At 31.0% G+C, this 24,074-nt stretch overlaps 3 protein-coding genes across 4 annotated transcripts; 2 read left to right on the top strand and 1 right to left on the bottom strand.

Annotated features, from left to right (window-relative positions):
- Positions 1–3: 3 nt before the first annotated feature.
- On the bottom strand, positions 4–2,397 carry LOC126672088 (O-fucosyltransferase 37). Its single transcript, XM_050365990.2, has 5 exons — positions 1,565–2,397; positions 1,119–1,287; positions 949–1,038; positions 585–868; positions 4–493 (listed from the first exon to the last, which is right to left on the bottom strand). Exons 1-5 carry the CDS (start codon positions 2,239–2,241, stop codon positions 4–6), a joined length of 1,710 nt encoding a protein of 569 aa, XP_050221947.2. The 5' UTR covers positions 2,242–2,397.
- A 1,546-nt stretch (positions 2,398–3,943) lies between these two features.
- Positions 3,944–4,998, top strand: LOC130015297 (uncharacterized). Its single transcript, XM_056105095.1, has 4 exons — positions 3,944–3,974; positions 4,154–4,300; positions 4,357–4,507; positions 4,770–4,998. Exons 1-4 carry the CDS (start codon positions 3,944–3,946, stop codon positions 4,996–4,998), a joined length of 558 nt encoding a protein of 185 aa, XP_055961070.1.
- A 2,581-nt stretch (positions 4,999–7,579) lies between these two features.
- On the top strand, positions 7,580–15,945 carry LOC126672089 (uncharacterized). 2 transcript variants are annotated; one of them, XM_050365991.2, is made up of 15 exons: positions 7,580–7,949; positions 8,719–8,803; positions 8,885–8,945; positions 9,014–9,056; positions 9,340–9,394; positions 9,463–9,550; positions 9,813–9,928; positions 10,016–10,144; positions 10,288–10,378; positions 10,599–10,701; positions 10,886–10,940; positions 13,581–13,708; positions 14,462–14,647; positions 14,747–14,853; positions 15,489–15,945. In XM_050365991.2, exons 2-14 carry the CDS (start codon positions 8,720–8,722, stop codon positions 14,760–14,762), a joined length of 1,155 nt encoding a protein of 384 aa, XP_050221948.1. In that variant the 5' UTR covers positions 7,580–7,949; position 8,719; the 3' UTR covers positions 14,763–14,853; positions 15,489–15,945. The 2 variants fall into 2 exon arrangements, with proteins under 2 accessions (XP_050221948.1, XP_050221949.1); XM_050365992.2 differs by having other exon boundaries at positions 7,581–7,949; positions 10,294–10,378.
- The last annotated feature ends 8,129 nt before the right edge of the window (positions 15,946–24,074 follow it).

Here is a 24,074-nt window from a genome sequence, read left to right on the forward strand (position 1 = left end):
GGCTCAAAAAATTGGTGTGTTGTGTTTGCACATGCACTCAGGAACTGGGTATGCAATCACATCTCGGTCTCTCTTGTTACTTCTTGACTCAGGATGGCCATTATATTTCCTGTGTAGCATCCTGACGATGCTTCCGAATTCTGCATCCGATAGCGACGATTCTTCGAAGAAAGGAATCATCGCTCGCTTGTTAGGCTTTATCGATTTCCAGTGGCCCACATAGGCTCGGTGACCCTGCAAGAGGCGGCCCATATTTCCGCCATGAGATGGTATGAACACATTGCAGCTAAGTGAGACAATGTAGTCAATTGCAGCCAAAGCAGAAGCTTTCTTGATATATGGAGTGAGTTCTGCTTCTCTAGCCAACATGTCCTTAGTTACTAGATTTTGAAATTCTGCAATAAGTGGCTGTACAGCTTTGACACCTCCGAATGGCTCGCCTCCTGCTATGTATATTCTTGCATTGCTCGGCACCCCTAAAGCCTTTAAAAACCTGCAATACCATCCAAAATTGCCCTAAATTATACGTATCCTGAAAAATGCTGAACCAAGAAATCAGATGCAATGCTCCTGATAAAAGTTACCTAGCCATTTCAGCTGCATTAAGTGGACATAGACCAGCGAGTCTTCGCTCTGTGTGGCTCATGTTTAACCTTCCAGTCAGGTATTCGCTTTGGGAATCTCGAACTTGACAGATAATTTTGTCGTATTCTGAGCCTAAACCGGTAAGGCATCCACTTCTAATCCATACATCCTTTTCGAGACGAAGATGAAGGGCAATGTATGGACCTTCAATCCACATTCTCCTTGCAAGCCTATTCCCAAGTTCCTGAATTGGTGCTGCAAATCTCAAAGCATGAAAAGCTACCTGGAAAATGCACAGGAAACATTAGGTTATCGAATTTCTGATAAATCTGAATTGACAGATACCTAATTCTGAAATCATACCTTGCATCGGAGTTTCTGCAAATCTGGTGGAAGATTCTTGGAGAGCCTGGAGGCTAGCCCTTTTAGTACGAGAACGCCTTCTTCATTCAACTACATGAACATTTATGCATCAATTAACAGTTTAGCCCTAATTTATAGGAATTGCCAATCTCAGACTGATTTTTTTTTACCTTTTTGGAGAACCTGGCACGAATCCATAAAGGTGAAACATCAATAGGGATCTGATTTTCAACAGACTGTCTGGACATCAAATGACTAGAGGGAAGAGATGACACAATTCTTACATCAGCTTGTAAAATCCTCTTGAAATGCTCCACATCAAATATATCTGAAAATTCACTGCAATTCATAGAGATATGGGCCGCCTTGGAATCAGAATTTAGGTGAAGAACATGACCCAGATACTGATTTAGGAAAAAGAACATGACCCAGATACTGATTTATGAAAAGAACATGACCCAGACACTGAATTATGAAAAAGAACATGACCCAGATACCGATTTAGGAAAAAGAACAATACTAAGATACTGATTTAGGAAACGAACATGACCCAGAAGCTAATCTTTAATCAAAGAAAGTAAATAATCAACAATTAAAGAATTCTTTTTTATATTACCTATCATCTTCCCATATGAGATTAACCTGCAAAACGGGCAAAACCATGGCAGCTTCAAGAATTCTAGCAATAACAACCGCGTCAACAATCTGAGCTCTCTGTTGATTCAATCCACCCGAAGCAACAACAACCAAGAATCTCCTCTTCTCCTTAGAAATCCTCGAGGATTCCTTCCGATAATTGATACTAAAATCCAAACAAGGCTTATAACCTTCCCCATCAGGCTGCTCCCAAAACTCCCTCTCCTCCTTGGACACATTCCCACTGATCCCCTGCGCCGGTAACGGCACCATAACACTCCTCGACAGTCCCAGCTTATCATCTTTTACATTCGACAAAGATCTTGAAGAAAAAGATGATAAAAGACGGTGCGATTTGGAAGAAGAAAATGCGAGTGAAGAAGATGATGAAGGGGAGATGAAAGAATTGCATGAGACGGAATCTTGAAAAATGGGGAATAAGCTGAGGGAAAACATACCCAGTAGTGTGAAACAAATGAGAAGTGAAATGAAGAACAGAGAGAAGATTCTTGATGATGGTGAGAAGAGTTTGTTTGTGTGGTTTCTTTGGGGGGAGAAAAGAAATGAAGTTAGAGGGGAGACGGAGACTAAGTGGAAAAATGGTGAGGGGATCATCGTGGAGAATGGGTTCTTCATGTTTCTTGCTCTCGCCGCCATTGTTAAACCTTTTTTCGGAGGTTTACTTCTCTGTTTCTTGATTTGGGTTTCTTGAAGCGGTTATGTAGAGACGGAGTGGATTTTCCGTTATCTGTGTTGGTGCTTCGAAGACTATAATACCCTTCTATTTTTGGGACAATATAAAAATTGGAAGGGTGTTTTGGTCAGAAGACTCGTCCGCTGAGTGACGGTGTTGCGTGGTTTATTTGGTTAGTTAGATTCGGTTTCTTTTCCCGGGCAAAGTACTAGTATAACAAACTGAATGACTGCGCAAGGCCATAACTAACTCTTCTTACGTGGCTTGTTTTGATTAGTCCTCTGTATGTGTTTTTTTCTTTTTGATATATAATGTGCTCTATCTCTGGAAAAATACTTATGTGAACCTAGTTTGACATTTAAAATTATAAACTATCTATTAAATACATGACACGTGGCGCTATTAAATGTTATATCCAATCAATAAATACTATATTAATTGATGATATTTTAATTAAAATTAAATGCTCTTTATTGATTGGATACAACATTTAATAGCGCCACGAGTCATGTATTTAATGGATAGTTCATAATCCTACGTGGCGAATTAGGTTCACACATACATTTGTTTTAAGAAGTCAAAGTCTATAAGGAGGCCCTTCTATTTTACTAATTTTGTTCGTAAAGTCCATGTATTATTTTTTTTGTTCAGAAAACCCCTCTATTTAGTAAATTTCCTTCCTTTGTATTTCAAATACCAGCTAGAACTGCAATTCAACAAGAATCTGGTAAAGTTGGAAGATGAAAGTTACACTTTGTTGGAAAAGATGAACCTTGATATAGCCTTTGCCATGTATAAAAGTGCGAAAAATTTGTTCATTATATTTCAATTCTATTTCGTTAGTACTGATGTTGGAAGAAACAGAACTGGAGGAGTTGATGGAGAAGGATAGCAGTGAATTTTTTTCCTTCTGATTGTTATATTTGTTTTGGAGAAGATGGTAAAATAGCATGTTTGCTCCCTCAATTTTTTTTAATTTTTTTCCTTCTAATTTTTTTATTTGTTTATATAACAATAGTTTCTCACCGTAAAACATGTATAAAAATTATCTTTTAAGAAGATCAAATTACCAAAAAATGCCAAACCTTTCATGAAAGTTTCACAAAAAGTCCAAACTTTTTAATTTTGTCCAATTTGTCTTGAAACGCATGATTTCGTTTCAATAATCTCAAACTATGTAGTTTTGCTCATGTAGCGCCTACGTGGCGCTGATGTGGCATGCCACACGTCAGCGCCACATAAGCAAAGTTGTGTAGTTGGATATAATTGAAACGAAATCATGTGTTTCAGGACAAATTGGATAAAATTTGAAAGATTTGGACTTTTATAAAATTTTATGAAAGATTTGAATTTTTTTAGTCATTTGGCCTTTAAAGGATGTAATACTAATTTTCATGTTACATAATTAATTTTGTAATTTTATAAAATAAAATTCTGTTATTTCCGCATTTTTACTGTGTTTGGTGGTATTTTTGCATTTTTTTTATTTTGCAGCACGATTTGTTGATGATGGTTGATTGGTGGATTATTGTAATGTTACTGCATGGTTGACTTTATGTTGATAATTAGTTAATATTTGCTTGATTTTAATATTGACAAATAAAATAATATTGTCCGTAAAATAATAAAAAAAAAACTAAAATTAAACTGAGACTGAATAATGATATGTCAGCATTTGAGAATAAGACGAATAATGGTATTGAATTATTTTAATGTTCCAATGTTGATATTGTGTTGATTTTTGATTGATAATTTATTGATTTTAGTATTAGTGAAGAAGACAATAATAATATTGAATTATTTTCACCCATTTCAGTCCTCGGTGCTCCCCACTAGAGATTTTTCTTTGGAAGATTTTTAACAATGGATTGGCAGTCAATAACAATATTCAGAGCCGAATCCAAACGAGGCCTAGTACCTACCCTCGTTGCTATGACGTTGAAGATGTAAACCATCTCCTCTTGAAATGTCCTTTTGCTGAAGCAGGCTGGTTGGGATCCACCTTTAGCCATATCATTGCAGGTACATATTACGTCTCTTTTGAAGCTATGTATGGTTTCATTTGGTTAAGCTTCAAGCTACTGAAAATGAGGCCGGAGTTTTACTACAGAAGGCTGCATGGACTGCATGGGCAATCTGGCTCAGCAGAAACATGATGATCTTTAGAGAAGATATAGAAAAAATTAATCTTTATTCATTAATGGAAGAATCAAGATTACAAGACTATTGGTAACTGCTATTGCTTTTATAGACCAAGCAGTTAACAAAAAACCAACAGCTGTCTACAGCTGTAAACAGAAAATCCTATTCTGTTAAAATAACTACCAAAACTAACTGACACCATTAGTAACTAACTCAGCTACTTTATCTTGTGACCTCACACTATCCATGCTGCTTGCTGACTGGCAACCTTTGATGTTGACTTGATTACTGCAGAAGGAAGAGAATGAGTGTTACTCATAAACTTAATATGCTGATGTGGCATATCAAGCTTTGTAGTAACTGTATTAGAAGATGCGGGGGATCCTCTCTTAACTCTTCAAATTGCAGATAACCTCTTTAGAGAATGCATAAATGCTTTATCTGAGAAGAACGCTGAAACTAGAGCTATTCAGACTCTTCCTCGATGGTCTCCTTCACCAGCAAATACCCTAAAGATAAATTTTGACGGAGCTTTTCACAAGGCTTCAGGCACTGGTGTTGGAGCTGCAGTTGTCTGAACCAGGAAGGGCAACCTACAGCTACCTTTGTTCGCAGATTCACCCATGTTGTTTCCCCTATTTTGATAGAGGCCTTAGCCCTGCGAGAAGCGATTCTGCTAGCAAAACGAATGGCACCTCTCAGCTAGATTATTGTCCACGACATCACATTGTGCATGGAATCATCTGATTCCACAGTGGCGGATCTAGAACATCGGTATATGGTGGGGTCCAAATATACATTAAATATTTCAATTGTAAAATTTGTAAATTTTTGTAATATTAAAATAAAGTTTTTTTTTAATAATTGTGATGTATCGAATTAGATAATTGAAAAATTAATGAAAAGTTAGATTCAACCGTTGATAAATCTTATTCTTTTATAATATTTTAACGGTCTAATCACTCAAAAAACCCTCACCTTTAAACTTTTTTTCATTCCACCCCGACGTTGAAAATTTGTCAATTTTACCCACTTTTGAATTTTCCGTTTTCAATTGTACCCCAATATTTTAATTTTTGTTAATTTTTTTACTTAAATGATGAAATCATTCAATTAATTAAGTCTAAACATGAAATTAAATTCTTTTTTATTCAAAAAAGTACAAATAACTTCTTTATTTTTAAAAACTAACTAAAACCATAATCAAATTAACACTAATTTAAATTATTAATTAATTTAACTAAATTTAAATAAATTTTAAAAATATACAATCAATATATGCGAGACATGGAGAATGTTTTAAACAAATTTTCAAACGCAAAAGACGTTAATTTAATTTTTCAGGGTACAATTGAAACACAAAAATGCAAAATAGGGTAAAATTGACAAATTTTCAACGTCAGGGTATGATTGAAAAGGGGCTAAAAAGTCGGGTTTTTTTTTAAGACATTAGGCCTATTTTAACACAATTCATTGAATAAAAAATATATGTATAGATTATAAGTTATTAAATAAAATTTTAACAAGTAACTAAAGAAATATAAGTTTCCAAAATTTAATAAACATTAATGAATAAATAACACATGAACTTACTAAATTTTTTAATGGAATTAATTAGAACTCTAATTTGTAGGTTTTGCGATTAGAAATATGAAAAAGATAGTAAATATTTTCACATTGCTGTTCCATGTTCATTTTATAGACAAATTTATAGTTTTAGTTTTTAAAACATAGGTGCGACAACTTTTGGTTAATTATTAAGTGTGTTTTTTTTGTAAGCCCATCCGGTTTCTAAGGCTTCGCCCCGACTAATCCGGATCCGACCCGCGTCGCGCACCTGACATGGTGGATAAGTCTGCCAGTGAGAATTTTCTGCATTCACAAGGACTCGAACCCGAGACCTTGCTTAAGCGATATCAATCCGCTTACCACTTGACCAACTCCCATTGGTATTAAGTGTGTTTTTTTCTTTTGAAATGATTGTGTTTTTTTAGTAAGTGTTTATTATTTCATTTATGGTTGGCAATTTTTCGTTCTAAAGAAAAGAATGGGTCCATGGACCCCACCCTACCAGGCATGTATCCGCCACTGCCATGCACAACCAATTTTTCTTTTTTTTTTATTAAAAAAATATTTTTACATTTTCTATTTAAATTTATATACGTAAAAAATAATACACGTATATTTTTTATGTGTATTTTTACGTGTATATTTTACGTGCACTTTTACTCGTACTTTTCATGCGTATTTCTTCGTGTATTTTTTGCATATATCTTTTACGTATACTTTTTGCGCGACTTTTTATGTGTACTTTTGACGTGCATTTTTACGTGTAGTTTTTATGTGCACTTTTTAAGTGTAATAAGTGCACGTAAAAAGTGAATAAAAAATGCACGTAAAAAGTAAAAATAAAAAATACACGTAAAAAGTACACATAAAAACTATACATAAAACGTATACGTGTATTTTTTACATATATAAATTTAGATAAATAATGAAAAAAATATGTTTTTTAATAAAATAAAAAAATTGGTTGATTCCATGCAGAATGGAATCAGATAATTCCATACACAAACATGACTTATAAAACTCACATTTGACGTATAGGTAATTCGCAGAATTGTTCTGTGAGCATCTGTTCTGCGAGTTGAAAGGCACAAAATTAATTTTTTTTTATGTATAGGCTAAAAAGAGAAATAATTAATATATTAAAATTAAATATGTAATTAATTGGACAGACTCATTCCTCACAAGTTTCAAATATGGGAAAAGAGTAATTTTATTTTTATCATTAAAATCTGAAAATAATGATTTATTCTAAAGTTATAATCACGCAATTCCATGAATTATTGTTATAATTATAAAGAGGACTATAAACTTCAGATTTTAATAACAAAAAAGAGAAAAAAATTACTTATCTTTGTCATAGTTCTACAAGATTTGTTAATGTAAAATACTAGTACACTACAGTTAATATCCCCCCACTAATTAAACATCTAAATAGTCTTAATTTTCAGAATAATGAGCATTTAGTTCTAATAATAAAAAAATGATTATAAATGATTTTAATGTTTTAGATTAAATTCTAAATGATATTTGAGAGAAGAAATAAAAATATAAATTTAGTACCGTACGTAGGAAGAAAGGGAGGAAAAGGGACTAGTACAAGAAATATGAACATTTCAAAAGGTCAATTTAAGAAAATTTTGAGTGCGGAAGTAGAGTGTAAAGATCCTATCCAAAAACTCATTCATTAAAAGTTCTAATTAGGTTAATCGACGGAGACAGTTATAGAGAGAGAATCTTCGCCGTCCTCCGCTTCTCTTTCTCTTCGCCGCTTATCTTTCTCTTCGCCGTCCTCCGCTTCTCTTTCTCTTCGCCGTCCGCCGCTTCTCTTTCTCTTCGCCGTTCTCCGCTTATCTTTCTCTTCGCCGTCCTCCGCTTCTCTTTCTCTTCGCCGTCCGCCGCTTCTCTTTCTCTTCGCCGTCCGCCGCTTCTCTTCTCAAAGAAAATAGGTTTCTCTGCATCTGTAAGTTGTCTTCTCTTTGAAAATGATAAATGAAGACTATGTTTGTTTGTTTATCTTTCTTTATTTGTTTTTGCTTTCTTCATTATGTTAACTTATTGTTGTTGTTGATTTAATTGTATTCAAATATTGTTTACGTAGCTTCCGACTTGTCCTAATCTTGCGGATATTAAATGTTCTTTTTTTTTTTTTTTGATAAAAATATTAAATGTTCTTTAATATTGAATTAAACTATAGACGGCGATACTGTTTGATAAAGTAATTTTTTTAGAAATATTCATATTATAATTATTAGTTACCCTGTTTTTTTTTATATAATTTATCAGATAATGTTGTAATTAATAATTTTATATATGTCTTGTGAAGAATTGGTTTAGTTATTGATTGTTTAGTTTATAAATTCTGGTTTTTACTATTTTTAAATTAGTAATTTGAATTATATTTTGTACAATATTTAGTTATAGTATTATTATTATTGATTCACTTTTTAAATCTTTTATTACTATTTTGATTTTTTTATGGTACATACACATACTTAACAATTATTTATTTTCATTGTTTTTAATAAATTATCAAACTCCAAAATGTGTTTTACATCATCGAAATGTTAGTCAATTTATTAATTATCATGTGTATTTAATATTCAATTTTAGTTAATTTATTTTTGAATTTGAAACTACCAATTATGTTGTTATGACTATATTCAATTTTAGTTAATTTATTTTTGAATTTGATTATTCTTGTACTTGAATAACTGAGCATTGGTTGGCAGAATGGAATCGTCTACTTCTTCAAGGAGTATTATGGAGCTCACAAGCAGCATTGAAGTTCTCATAGCCAATAAAGTTGACCTTGACGTATGTTTTATTATTATTACCTTTTCTTTTTCTAGTTTTATTTGATTAACATTTATCATTTTGATTTTTGAATCTTTTCAGGTCCTCAAGACCATAAGCTATGAAATAAACGTGTTGGAACCTTTCTTTAGCCAATTGAAAGGTTTGCGATTTTAAAAAGCTTTTTTTTTTTGATTTTTTTGTATTCAATCTGATTTTTTTGGTTTACAGATGGCTCAAAATCAATCATTGGTGTTCACAGTGGCCCTAAAAGGTATTAGTTTATGGTTCTCTGAAGCTCACCGTTTTATGGGTTTTGGAAGTTTTTTCTTTCAATTTCATAAGATGGATAAGTGCTTAGAGTTGGTCATAGTGGCAATTTTTGGGTGGGACAAGTAAAGAGAGAAGTTTCTAGGACAAGGTAAAGAGAGAAGTTTCCTATAAGTTTTCTGTATGTTACATAACTGAAGGTTATTTTGTTATTTTTTTGTTTTGCTTTTCATGTAGTACCTGAAATATTATGTATTTAACTTCCTCTTCTTTTTTCGTGGTTTCAGTATTCAATCTGGAACATCAATTCTTTTGAACAAGTATGCGATACTTGAAGTTCAGGTAATAATGTTTTGCTAGTTAATTATTGTGTTTTCTAATGAAATCTTAGCATTTATATTTACGTGCAGGATGTTCGACAATATGCTTGTTTTGCTGATCTCTTTGATAAAGAGGGTGTTACTAAAGTCCTTCCTGATCTGGATTTTGTCAAAGAAGGTAATAATTATTAGGATTCTTATATTTCAGTTCCCATTGAGTCCATTAACTAGTAATGATTGAATGTTGGAATTAGGTAGGATTTTAAAGGTGGCAACATATTAATTAGTGTTGAAAGGAATTCTGTGATTTAGCATGGTTGGCCTATTATCTTATTAGTTAGTTAGAACTTGTGAGAGACTGTAAAGACTAACAAGGAATTGATAGAGCTATTTAGTTTACTTTATCCCTGTTGTAAAGAATTGAAAACTGTATTTTTCAGGTGTTGGGCTGTGTGGAATACTTTTTCCGAAAGAGGAATGGGTTGGTGGTGTGTTAGCTGTGACCGTGAAATACTCAAAAATTCAGCCATATGTTCCCTTAGTTGAAATTCTATCCGTGAGTAATTACATTCAAGTTTATTAGAATTGGGCAATGGCTGATGTGTTATGTGGTTAACTCTTTATTTTTTTACAATTAATTTAGACGAACAGTACAGAGTCGGAGACCAGAACAGAGTCGAAGACCAGAACAGAGTCGGAGACCAGCACAGAGTCGGAGACCAGCACAGAGTCGGAGACCAGCACAGAGTCGGAGCCTGCTGAATATGAGGAAGTAATTATTATTTATTAATTTTTTTGTATTTGCATATGTGTTATATGAACGTTTTTTGGGATTATAGTCTGTTTACATACATAATTATGTGGAAATATGTTGAGTGTCAATTTAAAGTGACCATTTTGTTTTCATATGAATATGTGAAGGGGATGGGGTCATTGACATGGTTACCTCTTAACCAAAAGTCTCGCTATTTGACTGATTTTGAAGAAATGGGCGACGACATTCTAGGTATTGTCAATTTTATTTGGCTGGTATGAAATATTAGCTTAGTAATAATGTGAAATGAAATATATTAGGTTTGTGATGAAATAGTAATTATATGTTTGAAATTTTAATAACAAAATCATATCGGAAGTAGTTGATATGATAGAAATTACTGACCATTGGATTTCGAACTCTGAACCACTTATATACTAATTTGATGTTTTCTTTCTTCAAACTCTACAAGGTGAAGGTGGCTATGGTTATGTTGTCAAATGCAAACACAACATTGACGGGAGAATATATGCCGTAAAGAAGATTCCTATTGAGGATATGGATAGATGTAAGAGGTAATCTATCGGTCTCTATTTCTTGACCTATTCATCACCCTTTGTTCATCAGTTCTTATCTTCTTTTTTCTGTCATTTATATGGAAAAAAAACATAGGTGAACACTAATTTTATTCTCATAGTCTGTAGTTATGAATGTGTACCTAAAACATCTGACATTTTTATTTGTTTAATTTGTCCTTAGGGAAGTAATCACGCTAGCAGTTTTGCAACACAAGCATATAGTTCGCTATTATCAGGTAAGAGATTTATTTTTGTGTGTACTTTGGATTGTTATATTGCAAGAATTCATAATTAATTTATGAAAACTTCACTCTTTTATTTTTATATTGAATAACTGAAGGTTATTCAATCTTAGGAATCTATTTTAAGAGATGACGGGTTTCTGTATGATTTTTTAAACACATTTGAGTAAATATGACCAATTTACTTTAGGAATTTCCGTGTTATCCATTGATGCTATAACAGAACAGAATAGATTTAGAACCTATTTTAAACACATTCACAGTAATTAGCTCCATATAACTGCATGATAAAACCTTATCTTATAAAAATTAAGATTCTTTAGTGTCAACCTATTCTAAACACATTCACAGTAATTAGCTCCATACAACTAACTGTACTCAACATACGTCTCTTTTATTTGATTGTTCATCACTCTACCTCAAGCTGGATGGTAAAGAAAGATCTGTCCTTTGCAGCTTGTCTTCAGTGGTTCCTTATAGCAAGTCCTTTCAGGGAGGATGTTTTGAATTTTGCCATAAGCTGTAACATGAGTACAATTTAGTGCACCTCCGAGTGTATCTCTTACGAAATGGATCTTCACCTTAATGTATTCCATTGGCTAATTTGTAGATTTCTGATTCTGGATTTATTTTCATTATATAAACTATAGGGCCTTTCTACTTTATTTTAGATTCCAGGATGATCTCAAGCAATGATACCTCACAAATCCAAAATGCTATTAATTTGAATTCAAATTTTGCACTTGATCTTAATACTATTTTGTTAAAAATTATTTTTCCATATCACTAGTTTTCCTATTGACAGAGTATAGTACCTCAAAGTAGACCTTCCATCGAACACTGCAACACTACTTAATTTACATCGTATAGCCTGTTAGTTTGGTAGTACCATTTCTTAGATAGAGAACTCTGTTGCCTGAAGTTTTTTTTCAAGTAATTGAGTATTCTATTGGAGCATTGGAGATGATAGTTCTCAGACTATCCAGTAATTGCCTTGTCATGCTCAATGCAAAAGCTATGCCTGGCTGTGTATGTGAGAGATAACCTTGTAAACCTTATCTCTGATATTGTTTCTTGTCTGCCCTTTCTTTTTGATTGAAGTCATGTCAAGTTTCTATATTGTGCAACTAGTGTTTCAGATGGCTTACAGCCTATCATGCTACTTCTTTTGGTACATATGACAGTTTTTTGCAATAAAATGAAGAATCAAATCCTGCTATATTATTTTGGGTTAAATCTGTGCCAAGAAAATGTTTTAACTTAGGAGCTTTTCAAAATTTATTTTTCCACACTCCTGGCGGTTGTATTGAGCCACAAGCTGCCTTCTTCAATCTATTATTTTGAGTGCAACATTTTGCCACTAGCCTAACTTTATATCTTCTTTAACTTCTATCAGTCTTTTACATAGTGCAAAATACTAATATACACCAATTAGTTTTATTTCTCTCTAGAAATTCTCCTTTTATGGTTTTTTTTCCTTTCTGCTCTCCGAAGCAATTTTCTCTCCTCTTATGGCATCCTTGTAATTCTTATTTCATAATGCCTCATGAAAGATTTATGCAATTTAGTAGTGCTGATCTTATTTGAAGTGAGGCTATTTTAAGCCGATTTGTAATAAGAATTGGGGTTTTCAGTTTATTTTCTTACATCTTTTGGTGGCTGATCAGTATCAATATTCTTAGGGGAGGAAGTTCAATTCAGTACTTTATCAAGTGATGGCGGGCACATATCATTTACAAGAAGCTGTGCTCTTAACATTGAAATTCACTTTAAGTCCCACATGGAACTGAAATCCTGTTCCCTTTACATTTTTAAATAATCTGGAGTGTTTCTCTAAATTTCATTTTTAATTTTTGATAGTAATCTATATTAACTAATGACTCATGGGATCATAGCATTAATAGATAGATTAATTCATTTGCTTGGCTGTTGAGAGTTTCTTCTAGATTTTCTTAGACTAGAGCAACAATTCTAAACTTGAGAGAGGTCCTCTCGTAGCTTTCCGGATTTCATTTGGTGAAATTAGAAACGTTGTGTTAAAAAGCCATGACATGGTCATTGAATTTTCTTTGTCCCTCATTGTAAATTTGGGATTTTTAAGATTAAGGGAGTCATTTTATGGTTCTTAATTTCCAATTTTATGTCAAGAAAGTCTCCCATTTAATTGGTATTAAACTTGGTATTAAACTTGTAGATGTGGGGATCTTTTGGTTGGTAGATAATTAAAATTAAAATTGATAGTAGCTGTTGCTTCTGGGTATATCAAAGATTTCAAATATAGATAGAAAAAATGAGAAAGGAATCTAGAACTGCTCAAGAGACAACACATGAGTGTTTAACAAAAGTGAGAAAACTAGAAACAAGGATCATAAGAGAATAATGGGAATCTAACTATAGTAAGGATAGTTACGTCCAGTATTAATAGCTCTAATTTTAAAGTATAAGTAATAATTCTATAATTAAATATCAAAACAAATATTTGTTATAGTCAGTTACATTGTTTTGATTTGAAGGAGTATTAGCTACAATAAAATCTAATACCAGTCTTCCAATTCTGTAACAATAATGAATAAAATATTTTATAGCCTATCCTAAAAAGGGAATAAATGGTGGATAATTTTTGTGAATTTTCAGGCTTGGATTGAAAGAGACTCAGGTCGGTTTAAAGACAACAGCAGTGATCCTAGTGATCCTGAATCTACCAAGCAGCATTTGGACATTGATAGACAGCTTTTGCATATCCAGATGGAGTATTGTCCGGAGTAAAAACATATCCCTACCTTCATCTTTTGTCTGTTATATTATAATTTGATAATTTTGAAATTGTTATTTATTCATAATTTAATATATTTGTATTGGTATCAACTTAGTCTTGATATACAAACAAAATCATTTGTTTTGCATATGTATGTATTGAAATGTGTAATTTTTTATGTAATTAAATACTAGAGTGATGTTTATAATTTGCTATTGCTGGTTAAGAAAGGTAATTTGGAAAATTTGTAGCGCTAGTTTGATTTTGGAGTTGTTTTCACTTGCTATATACAAAGATATATACCAGCTATGCATACACTGGTTATGTATCTTTTTTCTTAATACATCTTACATATAATGATTCCGTAACAAATTGATTTATGAAATGATTTTTTTCTCCTCATCCTTTAGTTGTTTGTTACTGCAAAATATTTTTCCTATTTAACTTTTAAAGAATGACTTGTATTTGGAGGAATAACAATTATATCTTTTCCTTTTCTTTTATTTGAATTGTAAAATAATTTTATTGCTCAATGCATTGTAGTAGATGATAAGTGCAATGCAAATCGGATCAAAGAAGCTAATCAGAAAAATAATTATTGTATATTGAGCAACATGTGCACATATCTATTTGAATGGATTGCACATTGGAGATGCAGTTTTTATATGTTGGTATTGTTGTATGTATGTCAGTGTTATATATTTTACTTCTATGCTCTTAACATCTATCTTCGTTTTTTTGTGTTTGTTTTTGTTTGAAGGTCACTTGATGCATTTCTTAGCCGCTATGAGCAGTTTCGTGAGGATGTTGCTATACGTGTGTGTCGACAAATAGTCGAGGGTATTATCCACATACACGAGCACAATATCGTGCATAGGGATTTGAATCCTCGAAATATCCTTTTTGACACTAGCTGTAATGTCAAAATTGGAGACTTTGGGCCTGGGTAAGAATTTAACTTAATGTTTGAATTGTACTTTAATTTAGAATACAAAAGAAGAAATTTTAGCTATTATTGATTTGCTAATTAAGTATTTGGTTTTAGCCAAGGTGTTGAATGATGACAAGAAGGATTATCATGCCACTCCAAAAGTGGGTGCTGAACTGTATTTGGCACCAGAAGTTAGTGGGGGACTCCCTATTGATTAGAAGGTTAGTTAACAAGGTGTTGGTTTACATCTATTGTATGTGGCTGGTTAACATATTTGTTTTCATCTATTTCCATGTTGAGTTTTGACATAAATGTTAAGAGTTCAAATGTGAGTACCTGTGTTGGGAATCTGTAAGTGTAACTTCAGAATCCACTTATTATATGTATAATTCTTCACAATTTATTTGCTTTACTGTTGCTCTGTGTTCTGGTAGTAGTCCCGTTACGTTTTATCTCTTGAATCTGTTATGATTTATCTCTTATAATTTGGAGTCTGTATGTCTCCAATTTGTATGATTTTCATTTACCTTCTGTGTTCTTTTCCTTAGGAAAATATACTGAATAGCTGTTAATACTGGCATTGTTTTTAAATTGCTAGAAATAGGACTGTTGATGCATAAATACATGTTTTTGTCTGATGAATTATTGAAGGAGAGAGTTAATTGGTTTCATAATGGGGTCCTACATGACACATGCACGCACTAATTCAACTGTTAATCCTACATCTACTACCTGGTGGTTTAAGCTTTTTCACTTGGTGGTTGCCTCTTTAGTTATCATGTATGTGGGGTTTTGTTTCTGCAGATGGTTATATTGGGTTTATGAATAAAAATTGAATTACTATTTGAAATTTCAGGTTGATATATACAGCATTGGAGTTGTGTTTTTTGAGGTGTGGCATCCATTTAGCACCAATGCAGAGAGAGTAAAGATTCTCGAATCTTTGAAAGATAAAGCAGAGTTTCCAGAATCATGGTGTCATAAATATCCAAGTCTATCATCGCTTATCAAACGGATGACATCCCGTGATCCCTTGAATCGTCCTTCTGCTATTGACCTTCGTTCTCTATTGGAATTTTCTTAGGTTTTCTATTAGCTAAAACTGTTCTAACAGTTTACTTGCTACTACTGACAGAAATTCTGTCAATCTTCTTGTGGACTAGAGTATAGCTTAGCAACAAATTAATGAGGATATCAAAATTGTGTTGGTCTTTAGCAATGCAACTTGAATTTGACATACAGTTCATTAGCCGTATTTCAAATAAGTGATATTCTACATACAAATCAATTTTGAGAAGCGATATAATTATCAATCTTGATCTTTATGGCGGTTATTAAAATTTCTAGATCATGGTTTTTGCTTTTGTTTGATCAAGATGAAGATGATCACATTCCTATGTCAAATAATCAGGTTTTCTTCTATTGAACCTTTACATTCATAAAAATTCCGAAGTGCAGAAAACTAAGCGCTTACGTATGTATTTCATACTACTTTGTTCCGAAATGCAGAAAAACCATAAACAAAAAAGTGACAGTATGCATTCTGTACTATTTTATAAGCTTTATTATTTGATTTGTTTATTAGTATGAAAAGGTGTAATCTTGCTCATGGACAATATTTTTTTCTAATTGGCTCGCATTTATCTTATCAATCGTAAAAATCAAATACAAAAATCAAATGGACGATTTAGCGGTTATGATTAATTTCAATCATTTTCTTCTTTCTACCATTTTGCCTATGCGGGTGATGGTCATCAACGGCAAGTGAAAAGAAGCCAATCGACGGTATCAAATTCAGTTTCATATCCGACCATGGAAGAAGACGAAAAAGAGAACAAGAAAATACAGATTTGATTTCTTTCCTTTAACTTTTCATATTTTATCTTTCCATTTTATTTTCTATAATTTGGGTTATCTACTTTGTTCAATGGTATTGGTAATAATAAAAAATGCTAATGGAAATGCTAGATGGAAGGGCTTTCTACTTGCATCAGGATCATGCTTCCTATACAAATTTGGGAAGGAGAATATTGCAAAAGACTGAACGAGATTTAGTTGCATAATTATAGGTTTGCTTTCAAGATAGTTTGAAGGATAATCAATGTCTTAGTTAAAGATCTTCAACAGGTATGAATATATTTTTTCATTTTTTGTTTGTTTTGTTTTGTTTTGTTTTTTTTTTGCCAAAGATAATTATATATAAATATATAAGAAGATAGGCCATCTCATGAAGAAAATGACCCACCTTGAACAAAAAATAAAAACGGACTTAGCGGCTACTATTGAGCCATCCAATTGAAACGGTTTTCCGAATAAAATTATTCACCATATTTTTTTGTTTATTTTCAACTGATTTTTACCTAATCAAGGAAACTTAACTTTTAATTTGAATTTTGCTATGACACGAACAATGATTTGTTGTTTCTTTTTGCCGGAAATTTAAACTCTTTTATTTTTATTTTTATTTTTCTTAATACAAAATGCAGTTATTAAAAGTGGTATGTATTCAAAAAAGTGGTATATAGTTTCAAAAATTTGAAAATGCATTGACAATGCACTGTTATTCAACATTTCATTTATATTTCTATTATCATAAATTTATTTTAAGTCTTTTAAAAAATTCTTTCAACATATTTGATTTGATTTTGAATTTATAACTTCTATTTTAAAAGAAATACCACAAGAATGCTTACTAAACGTCAATTTTTCTGCGCATAAAAACACGTTTACATGATTAGAGTGGTGTTATGTAGGGGTGAGCACGGATCCTGGATATCTCCAAAACCGAACCGAAAACCGGACCGAAAATATCCAGGATCGAAAAATATCCGTTGACAATTGACTTTTCCCGAACCGAACCGTACCGAAAATTTTATTGGTACGGTTCTGGATCTTTTATAAATAACCGTACCGAAAACCGAACCGAACCGTACTACCGAACTTATACCCGAAGAACCGAAATTATATATATATATATATATATATATATATATATATATATATATATATATATATATTATTCTATTTTTCATTTGATTATTATATTCGTATTAATTTTGAATTACTAAAGATTAAAATTGTTTTATAAAATGAAATAATATATAATAAAAATATTAGTATATATATATATATATATATATATATATATATATATATATATATATATATTATTAATTTAATAAAAATAAAATACTTTTATATATCAATGAAAATTATATGAATTTGTCAAATATTTAATAATTATAAAAAGAATTTTTTATAAATTGATATGAACAACACATATTCATTATTTTCTATCATTGGCCAAATTACATAGTTTTAACAAAAATGATATAATTTTAGACTTGAGAATATATAAAGTACTCTTATCAAATAATCAAAAAATTAATATTAAATTGAACGATAATATACATGTTGTGCCTTTTTATTTTATTGATGATTATTTATTTGTGATAGTTGAAAATATATATAAAAAAATGAATGAATGAGTAGCTAAATAATTTTAAAAGTCAAAATAATATATTATAATATAGTATAGATCACATTTTAAATAAAACAATATCCGTAGTTTTAGTGATATCCGTACCGAACCGTACCGAACCATTAGGACCGTATCTCCGTACCGAACCGTACCAAAAAATAAAATCTTCGAACCGAACCGAACTGATTATTGGTACGGATCCGGAGATCCAACTTTTGATATCCCCGATTTTCGGTTTAGTTCCGGAGATTTGTTAATCCCCGGATTCTCCCGTACCGTGCTCACCCCTAGTGTTATGGATTATGGATTCAATAGCCATCTTCTATAATTTTAATATTATTAATGAAAAGGACAATTTGATTTTGCTAAATTTGATTTTGCTAACTTTTATATTTCATTTATGTATGTTTTGATGTTTCTGATAAATAAATTTAAACTTTTCATTGAAATGTTTCTTATATGATATGGTAATGATATTTATAGAAATAGTTTACGAAATTGTATGATTATATTTATAGAATACATCATTAAGTATTTTATAGTTTTAAATTTGTGCCTCTTATTATATAAATACTGAGAGATTCTTAGGTAGACTCGGTCTACCACGTCATTCGTGAACTAACCTATTACATTATGACACGTCATTAAAATAGTGGTATTAGTGTAATTTTGTTTATTACTTATTTACACTTTTGAATGGTAATATTACAATAGTGCCACTATTTTAATAACGTGTCATAACGTAATAGGTTTAGTCCACGGATGACGTGGTAGACCGAGTCTACCTAAGAATTTCTCATAAATACTATATCTTACGGAATTTTTGATTTTATGGATATTTCAGAATCATAAACATGCAACTGAAGATAATATTCTATAAATCTTGTCATTTGCGGTTCCCCTTTATGGGTGTATCAGATCAGTCTAAATGTTATATAGAATGAATTTATAAAGCCATTGTTAATAATTTTGTTGTTTGTATTTTTGGACATACTTCTAAAAATGGGACCTCCCAAGCACTCCTTACTCCGTCGTCAAATGGTGGAATTCCTCTACTATCAGGTAAGTTTAAACTCGGGTTTTTATATTATTTTTTAATTTAAATGATCAGGTACGAGCTGGCGTGTCTTGTTCTAAATGATCCCGACATTTCAATTATGCTTTCTACAAAATCAAGGTAATATTTATATTACTTTAATCGCTACTAACGTTAAGTAAATTTTATTTTTATGTTTTATCGTTCTATATTGCTACCGTTTGTTTAGCAAATTATCCACACATGGATATTTTAATTTGTTAAACGAATGTGTATTTGGATGGCTCAATGAGTAGCCGCTAAGTCTAGGGGTGTGCAGTATTCGGTTAAAACCGAATTAATCGACCAAACCAAACCGAGATTTTAATTTGGTTCGGTTTTTGGTTAATTTGGTTCGGTTTCGATTTTTATTTTTAAAAAGTTTGGTTAATTTGGTTCGGTTCGGTTTTGGCGATGGAATTTCCGAATTAACCGAACCGAACGAAATAACCGAAATATATATATTAATTGTGTTATTTTAGTAATTTTTAAAAAAAAATTAAGGTAATTTTGTAATTTATTTAGAATTTAGTTACTAAAACCCCTCAAAATGTACTTAAATTATAAATTAGTATTAAAATTATTGTTTTTTATTTTATTTTTTATTTTTTAATAATTAATTTTAATAAAATTTGGTTATTTCGGTTAACCGAAATAACCGACCGAACCGAAATATTATTTCGGTTCGATTTCGGTTCGGTTTTAATATAATTCGGTTCGGTTTCGGTTTTAGAAATTTCTAATATTTTGAGTTCGGTTAATTCAGTTTCGGTCGGTTCGGTGACCGAACCGACCGATGCACACCCCTAGCTAAGTCCATTTTAATTTTCTTCGCTTAAAACTGGTTCATCATCTTCATAAGATGACCTTTCTTTTTATATATTTATATATTGTAATCTCTGGTAAAAAAAAACAAATTAATGAGAATACGTAGCATGGGATGGTGGTAGAGTAATCAAGTAACAAGTTGATTGTGAATACAGTTTAGTTTGGGAAGCAATTCGTAGGAAATAGAAAAAATTAATCTGGGAAGCAATTTGACTTTAAAATGGAGAAGCTTTCTCAATTATTGTACCTTTTGGGGTTACAAAATGATGGTTGGAGAAGTATTATTAGTATATGAGCATAAACATAAAGATGGTTTTTCAACTGGGGCTGCACTTAAAATATTTGACTACTTATCAAGAAGAATTGGTTGGGTATAAAAGCTCTAACCTATTTCTCATGGTTATTATGATTCTTGTGTTTTTTCCGATTTAAACAACTTGAACCAGTAATCCGGATTTTAGGTAACATTTTGATTTGACAAATTTTTGGTTCCCGGTTGAAATAGTCAGCGAGGTTTGATTTTTAAAAATGTGGTTATAATTTCAATTGGATTCGTATTTATTTACACTGATCTTTGCACTCTATTCCAAAAAGAGAAGTTTAGGAGAATACCTAAAAAAATTAAAATATTTGTAAATTTATCTCAAAAACTGAAAGTTTAAAAGCGTATTTAAAAAAAATAAATATTTATTTTTTTACTCTGCAGTTTCAAACAGTTTCAAATACAGCTTCTTATAGAGTTTCAAACGGTTTATAACGGTTTTATAAAAATAGAGTTTCAAACGGTTTATAACGGTTTTATAAAAATAGAGTTTCAAACGGTTTATAACGATTTTATAAAAATAGAGTTTCAAACGGTTTATAACGGTTTTATAAAAATAGAGTTTCAAACGGTTTCAAATATAGTTTCAAAACACACAATTTGAAACTGTTTTATAAAAACGTTTCAAATACAGTTTCTAATAGAGTTTCAAACGGTTACAAGTACAGTTTCTAATAGAGTTTCAAACGGTTTATAGCAGTTCCATAAAAATAGAGCGAGCTTCAAACGGTTTCAAATACAGTTTCTAATAGAGTTTCAAACGGTTTATAACGGAGTATTTTTAAAAAACTGTTTCAATTATAGTTTTAAAAGGTTTCAATTTTAAAAAAAAAAATTGACATCTTTAAAATCGTTTATAATACAATTTAAAACAGTTTAAAAAACGGAGTATTTTTACAAAAAAATTCAGAGTAAAAAAAATTAAATTTTCGAAAAAAAAGGTAAACAAATAATTTTTCAAAAAACGGAGTATTTTTGCAAATATTTTAAAAAACAGAGTATTTTCTGCAATTTCCCTTCTAAAAATTGGTTTTCAACTTAGTTATAATTTTCAGGAAAAAGGTGCAAAAATGACTCTCATATATCCCGTGTCTTTTATTGGCACCTCATGTATTTCGGATCTCAAATATGATCCTAACGTTTTAAAAAAACACAAAAAGTTAACGGAAATTTGCTTTACCAATAAAAGTGTGATGTGACAATATATTTACATACATGGATATTAAATTAATCTGACACATCATCACCAACATATAACTATTCATAAAATAATTAAAATTTCTAATTAATCTTAGTTGTTTTAAATCAACTCTAATTAACCTATTTTAGCCCTAAAACACAGCCTGCCACCTTCAACACAGCCCGCCACCTTCAACACATACAAATTTGTCTTTGCAAATTACAGCCTCCGCCGTTGACGAGCAGCTTCCGGTTTCATGTTTGATTTTTTTCAGTGATAGCTGCCTCTTTTGCAACCAGATTTGTCTCTGGAAATCAGCTCACCAAACAGTAAGCCCACCTCAACATGGAGAAGAAGAGAACAAGAAAGTTGGGATTTTGGGACTCAAATAATTGTATGTATTCATCAACAGTAAACCCAGCAAATACCACTACTTTTTAGCTAATTTTATCAAATCCAAAGGTTTTAAATTCTAATTCTAACCACTCTTCTCATCTACTTCAAACACTACCAATTTTTACCCACCTCACCATCACTAACAAAATCATATCCAATTTCAACAGCAACATTAAGAATTTGGTTTCTTGAAACTTATAAGAAGAATTCAACGCAACCGCTGTCTCTTGAAGAGCCGAGTCAGCAGAGCTGAAATGGGTTCTTCAATTTCTGGAACTTGTTCTACGGTGAGAGTTTTTGTGGATGTAGGAGCTGTTAATTTTGGTTCCTTGAAATGAGTATTGTTTTTGATTCGAGAATTCTTAACGAGTGTAAGAAATAAGGTTTGAATTAACCAGTATCTTTGGACACTGTAAATTTTTTTTTCTTTGAAAAAGGTGGAGGTTGTGTTGAAGGTGGCGACGGAGGGTGTTAGTTTAGGTTAATCTAAACTAATAACGGCTATTTTAGGTTAATTAGATTTAGTTATTTATTGGTGATGATGTGTCAGATTAATTTAATGTCCATGTGTGTAAATATATTGCCACATTACACACTTAACGGTAAAATAAACTTCCGTTAATTTGTTGTGTTTTTTTGATACTTTTTTAAGACGTTAGAATTATATTTGAAATTCGAAATACATGAGGTGCTAATAAAAGACATGGGCTATACATGAGGCTTATTTTTGCACCTTTTTCCTAATTTTAATTGGATTCGGCTAAGCATTGCGTTGGATTCGGCTCAGATTTAAAATGTCAAGTTATATTTTGATCAGATTCATAAATGCCCCCTTTCGTTGGTTAACTTAGTTAATTGATTTGGTCAAATGATTAATTGTTAGAGTAAAATTTAATTTATTCTTTAAATTTAGTTTCTTAAAAAAAATCATGCTATCAGAAATCTAAATTAATTTTAAACATAATTTTTTTTATTAATACTATTATATTTATAATCACTTTTTATTTTTGAAATGAATTTTAAAATAGTTGAAAGACAAACTAATGAATTTAATATGTTTCGTTTAGATAAAATAAATTTTGATATGTTTTTCTCTGGTTTTTAATTTAATTTATTTCCTTCAAATTAGATCCAAATAAAAATAATTAATTTTTTAAATTCTTAAATCAACTGAAGCATTTTCTAAAAAAAAATCAAATTAAAGAAGAAGGTATATAAAATTTAAGTTATTTTTCTAAAAAATGGAGTTTAATTTTGATTTTTTTATGGGATTATTTTTCAAATACCTGTTTTTGCCAAAGTATTTACACCATTTTTATCCATATTTCTTTTATTTCCTACGCTACCTATTTCTCTAAATTATTTACCAAAAATACCTACTATTTAAAAAAACTTATCTCATTTTAGGTTAAAGTTTTACATATCCACTCTTTTTCTCTCTCTTCTCTCTCAAAGTTCTCTCTTATTTTCTTCTTTTTTTCATTTGATTTTCAGTTTGTCTCCTCCGATTACTTTTTCGTTCGTTTTTTCCGTTCGTTTTTCCGGTCGCGCTTCCGTTCGTCTACTTCCGATGAATTTCTCGTCGTTTTCGGTCGCTTTTCCGTTTGTCTTTTCCGTTCGCGGTAGTCCGTTCGTATTTTTCGTTCACGCTATGGATTTCTCAACTCGTTTTTAAATTTGTATAATTTTTAGGGTTTTTGTAATGATTTAAATATCTTGTAAATAAATTATTGTAGATCTATAATTTTTTGTTTATAAATTTGTTCTATTATTCGTATAATTATTTATTTTTTCTTCTCTTATTCATAGATTTGTTTATTACTACTGATTTTGCAAAAAACAAATTGATTTATATTGCATTTATAGTAATTTTATAATATATTTACGTTTTAGTGTATTTTTGGTGTATTTATAGTATATTTCTGCCGTTTTTTTAGTATATCTATGGTGCATTTGCAATGTTTCATGGTGTAGATCACAAAAAACACTACAAAATGTCATAAATACACTAAAAATACACTATATATATACACTATAAATATACAATAAAAACACTATATATACACTATAAAAAATTTCAGGAAATCTACAAAAAAATTAACACTATATATACACTTTATATACACTATTGTTACACTATAAAAAATAAAAAATAAAAAT

The sequence above is a fragment of the Mercurialis annua genome, linkage group LG3 (genome assembly GCF_937616625.2).
Source record: "Mercurialis annua linkage group LG3, ddMerAnnu1.2, whole genome shotgun sequence".
Lineage (NCBI taxonomy): Eukaryota > Viridiplantae > Streptophyta > Magnoliopsida > Malpighiales > Euphorbiaceae > Mercurialis > Mercurialis annua.

Coding starts and splice junctions, on each gene's coding strand:
- LOC126672088 (XM_050365990.2), bottom strand. CDS start 2,241: ATGGCGGCGAGAGCAAGAAACATGAAGAACCCATTCTCCACGATGATC. Junction 869..948: donor TGCAGAAACTCCGATGCAAG/GTATGATTTCAG, acceptor TGCATTTTCCAG/GTAGCTTTTCATGCTTTGAG. Junction 494..584: donor AATGCAGCTGAAATGGCTAG/GTAACTTTTATC, acceptor ATGGTATTGCAG/GTTTTTAAAGGCTTTAGGGG.
- LOC126672089 (XM_050365991.2), top strand. CDS start 8,720: ATGGAATCGTCTACTTCTTCAAGGAGTATTATGGAGCTCACAAGCAGC. Junction 9,929..10,015: donor CCTTAGTTGAAATTCTATCC/GTGAGTAATTAC, acceptor CAATTAATTTAG/ACGAACAGTACAGAGTCGGA. Junction 10,941..13,580: donor ATATAGTTCGCTATTATCAG/GTAAGAGATTTA, acceptor GTGAATTTTCAG/GCTTGGATTGAAAGAGACTC.
- LOC130015297 (XM_056105095.1), top strand. CDS start 3,944: ATGTCAGCATTTGAGAATAAGACGAATAATG. Junction 3,975..4,153: donor TGAGAATAAGACGAATAATG/GTATTGAATTAT, acceptor ATGGATTGGCAG/TCAATAACAATATTCAGAGC. Junction 4,301..4,356: donor CTTTAGCCATATCATTGCAG/GTACATATTACG, acceptor TTAAGCTTCAAG/CTACTGAAAATGAGGCCGGA.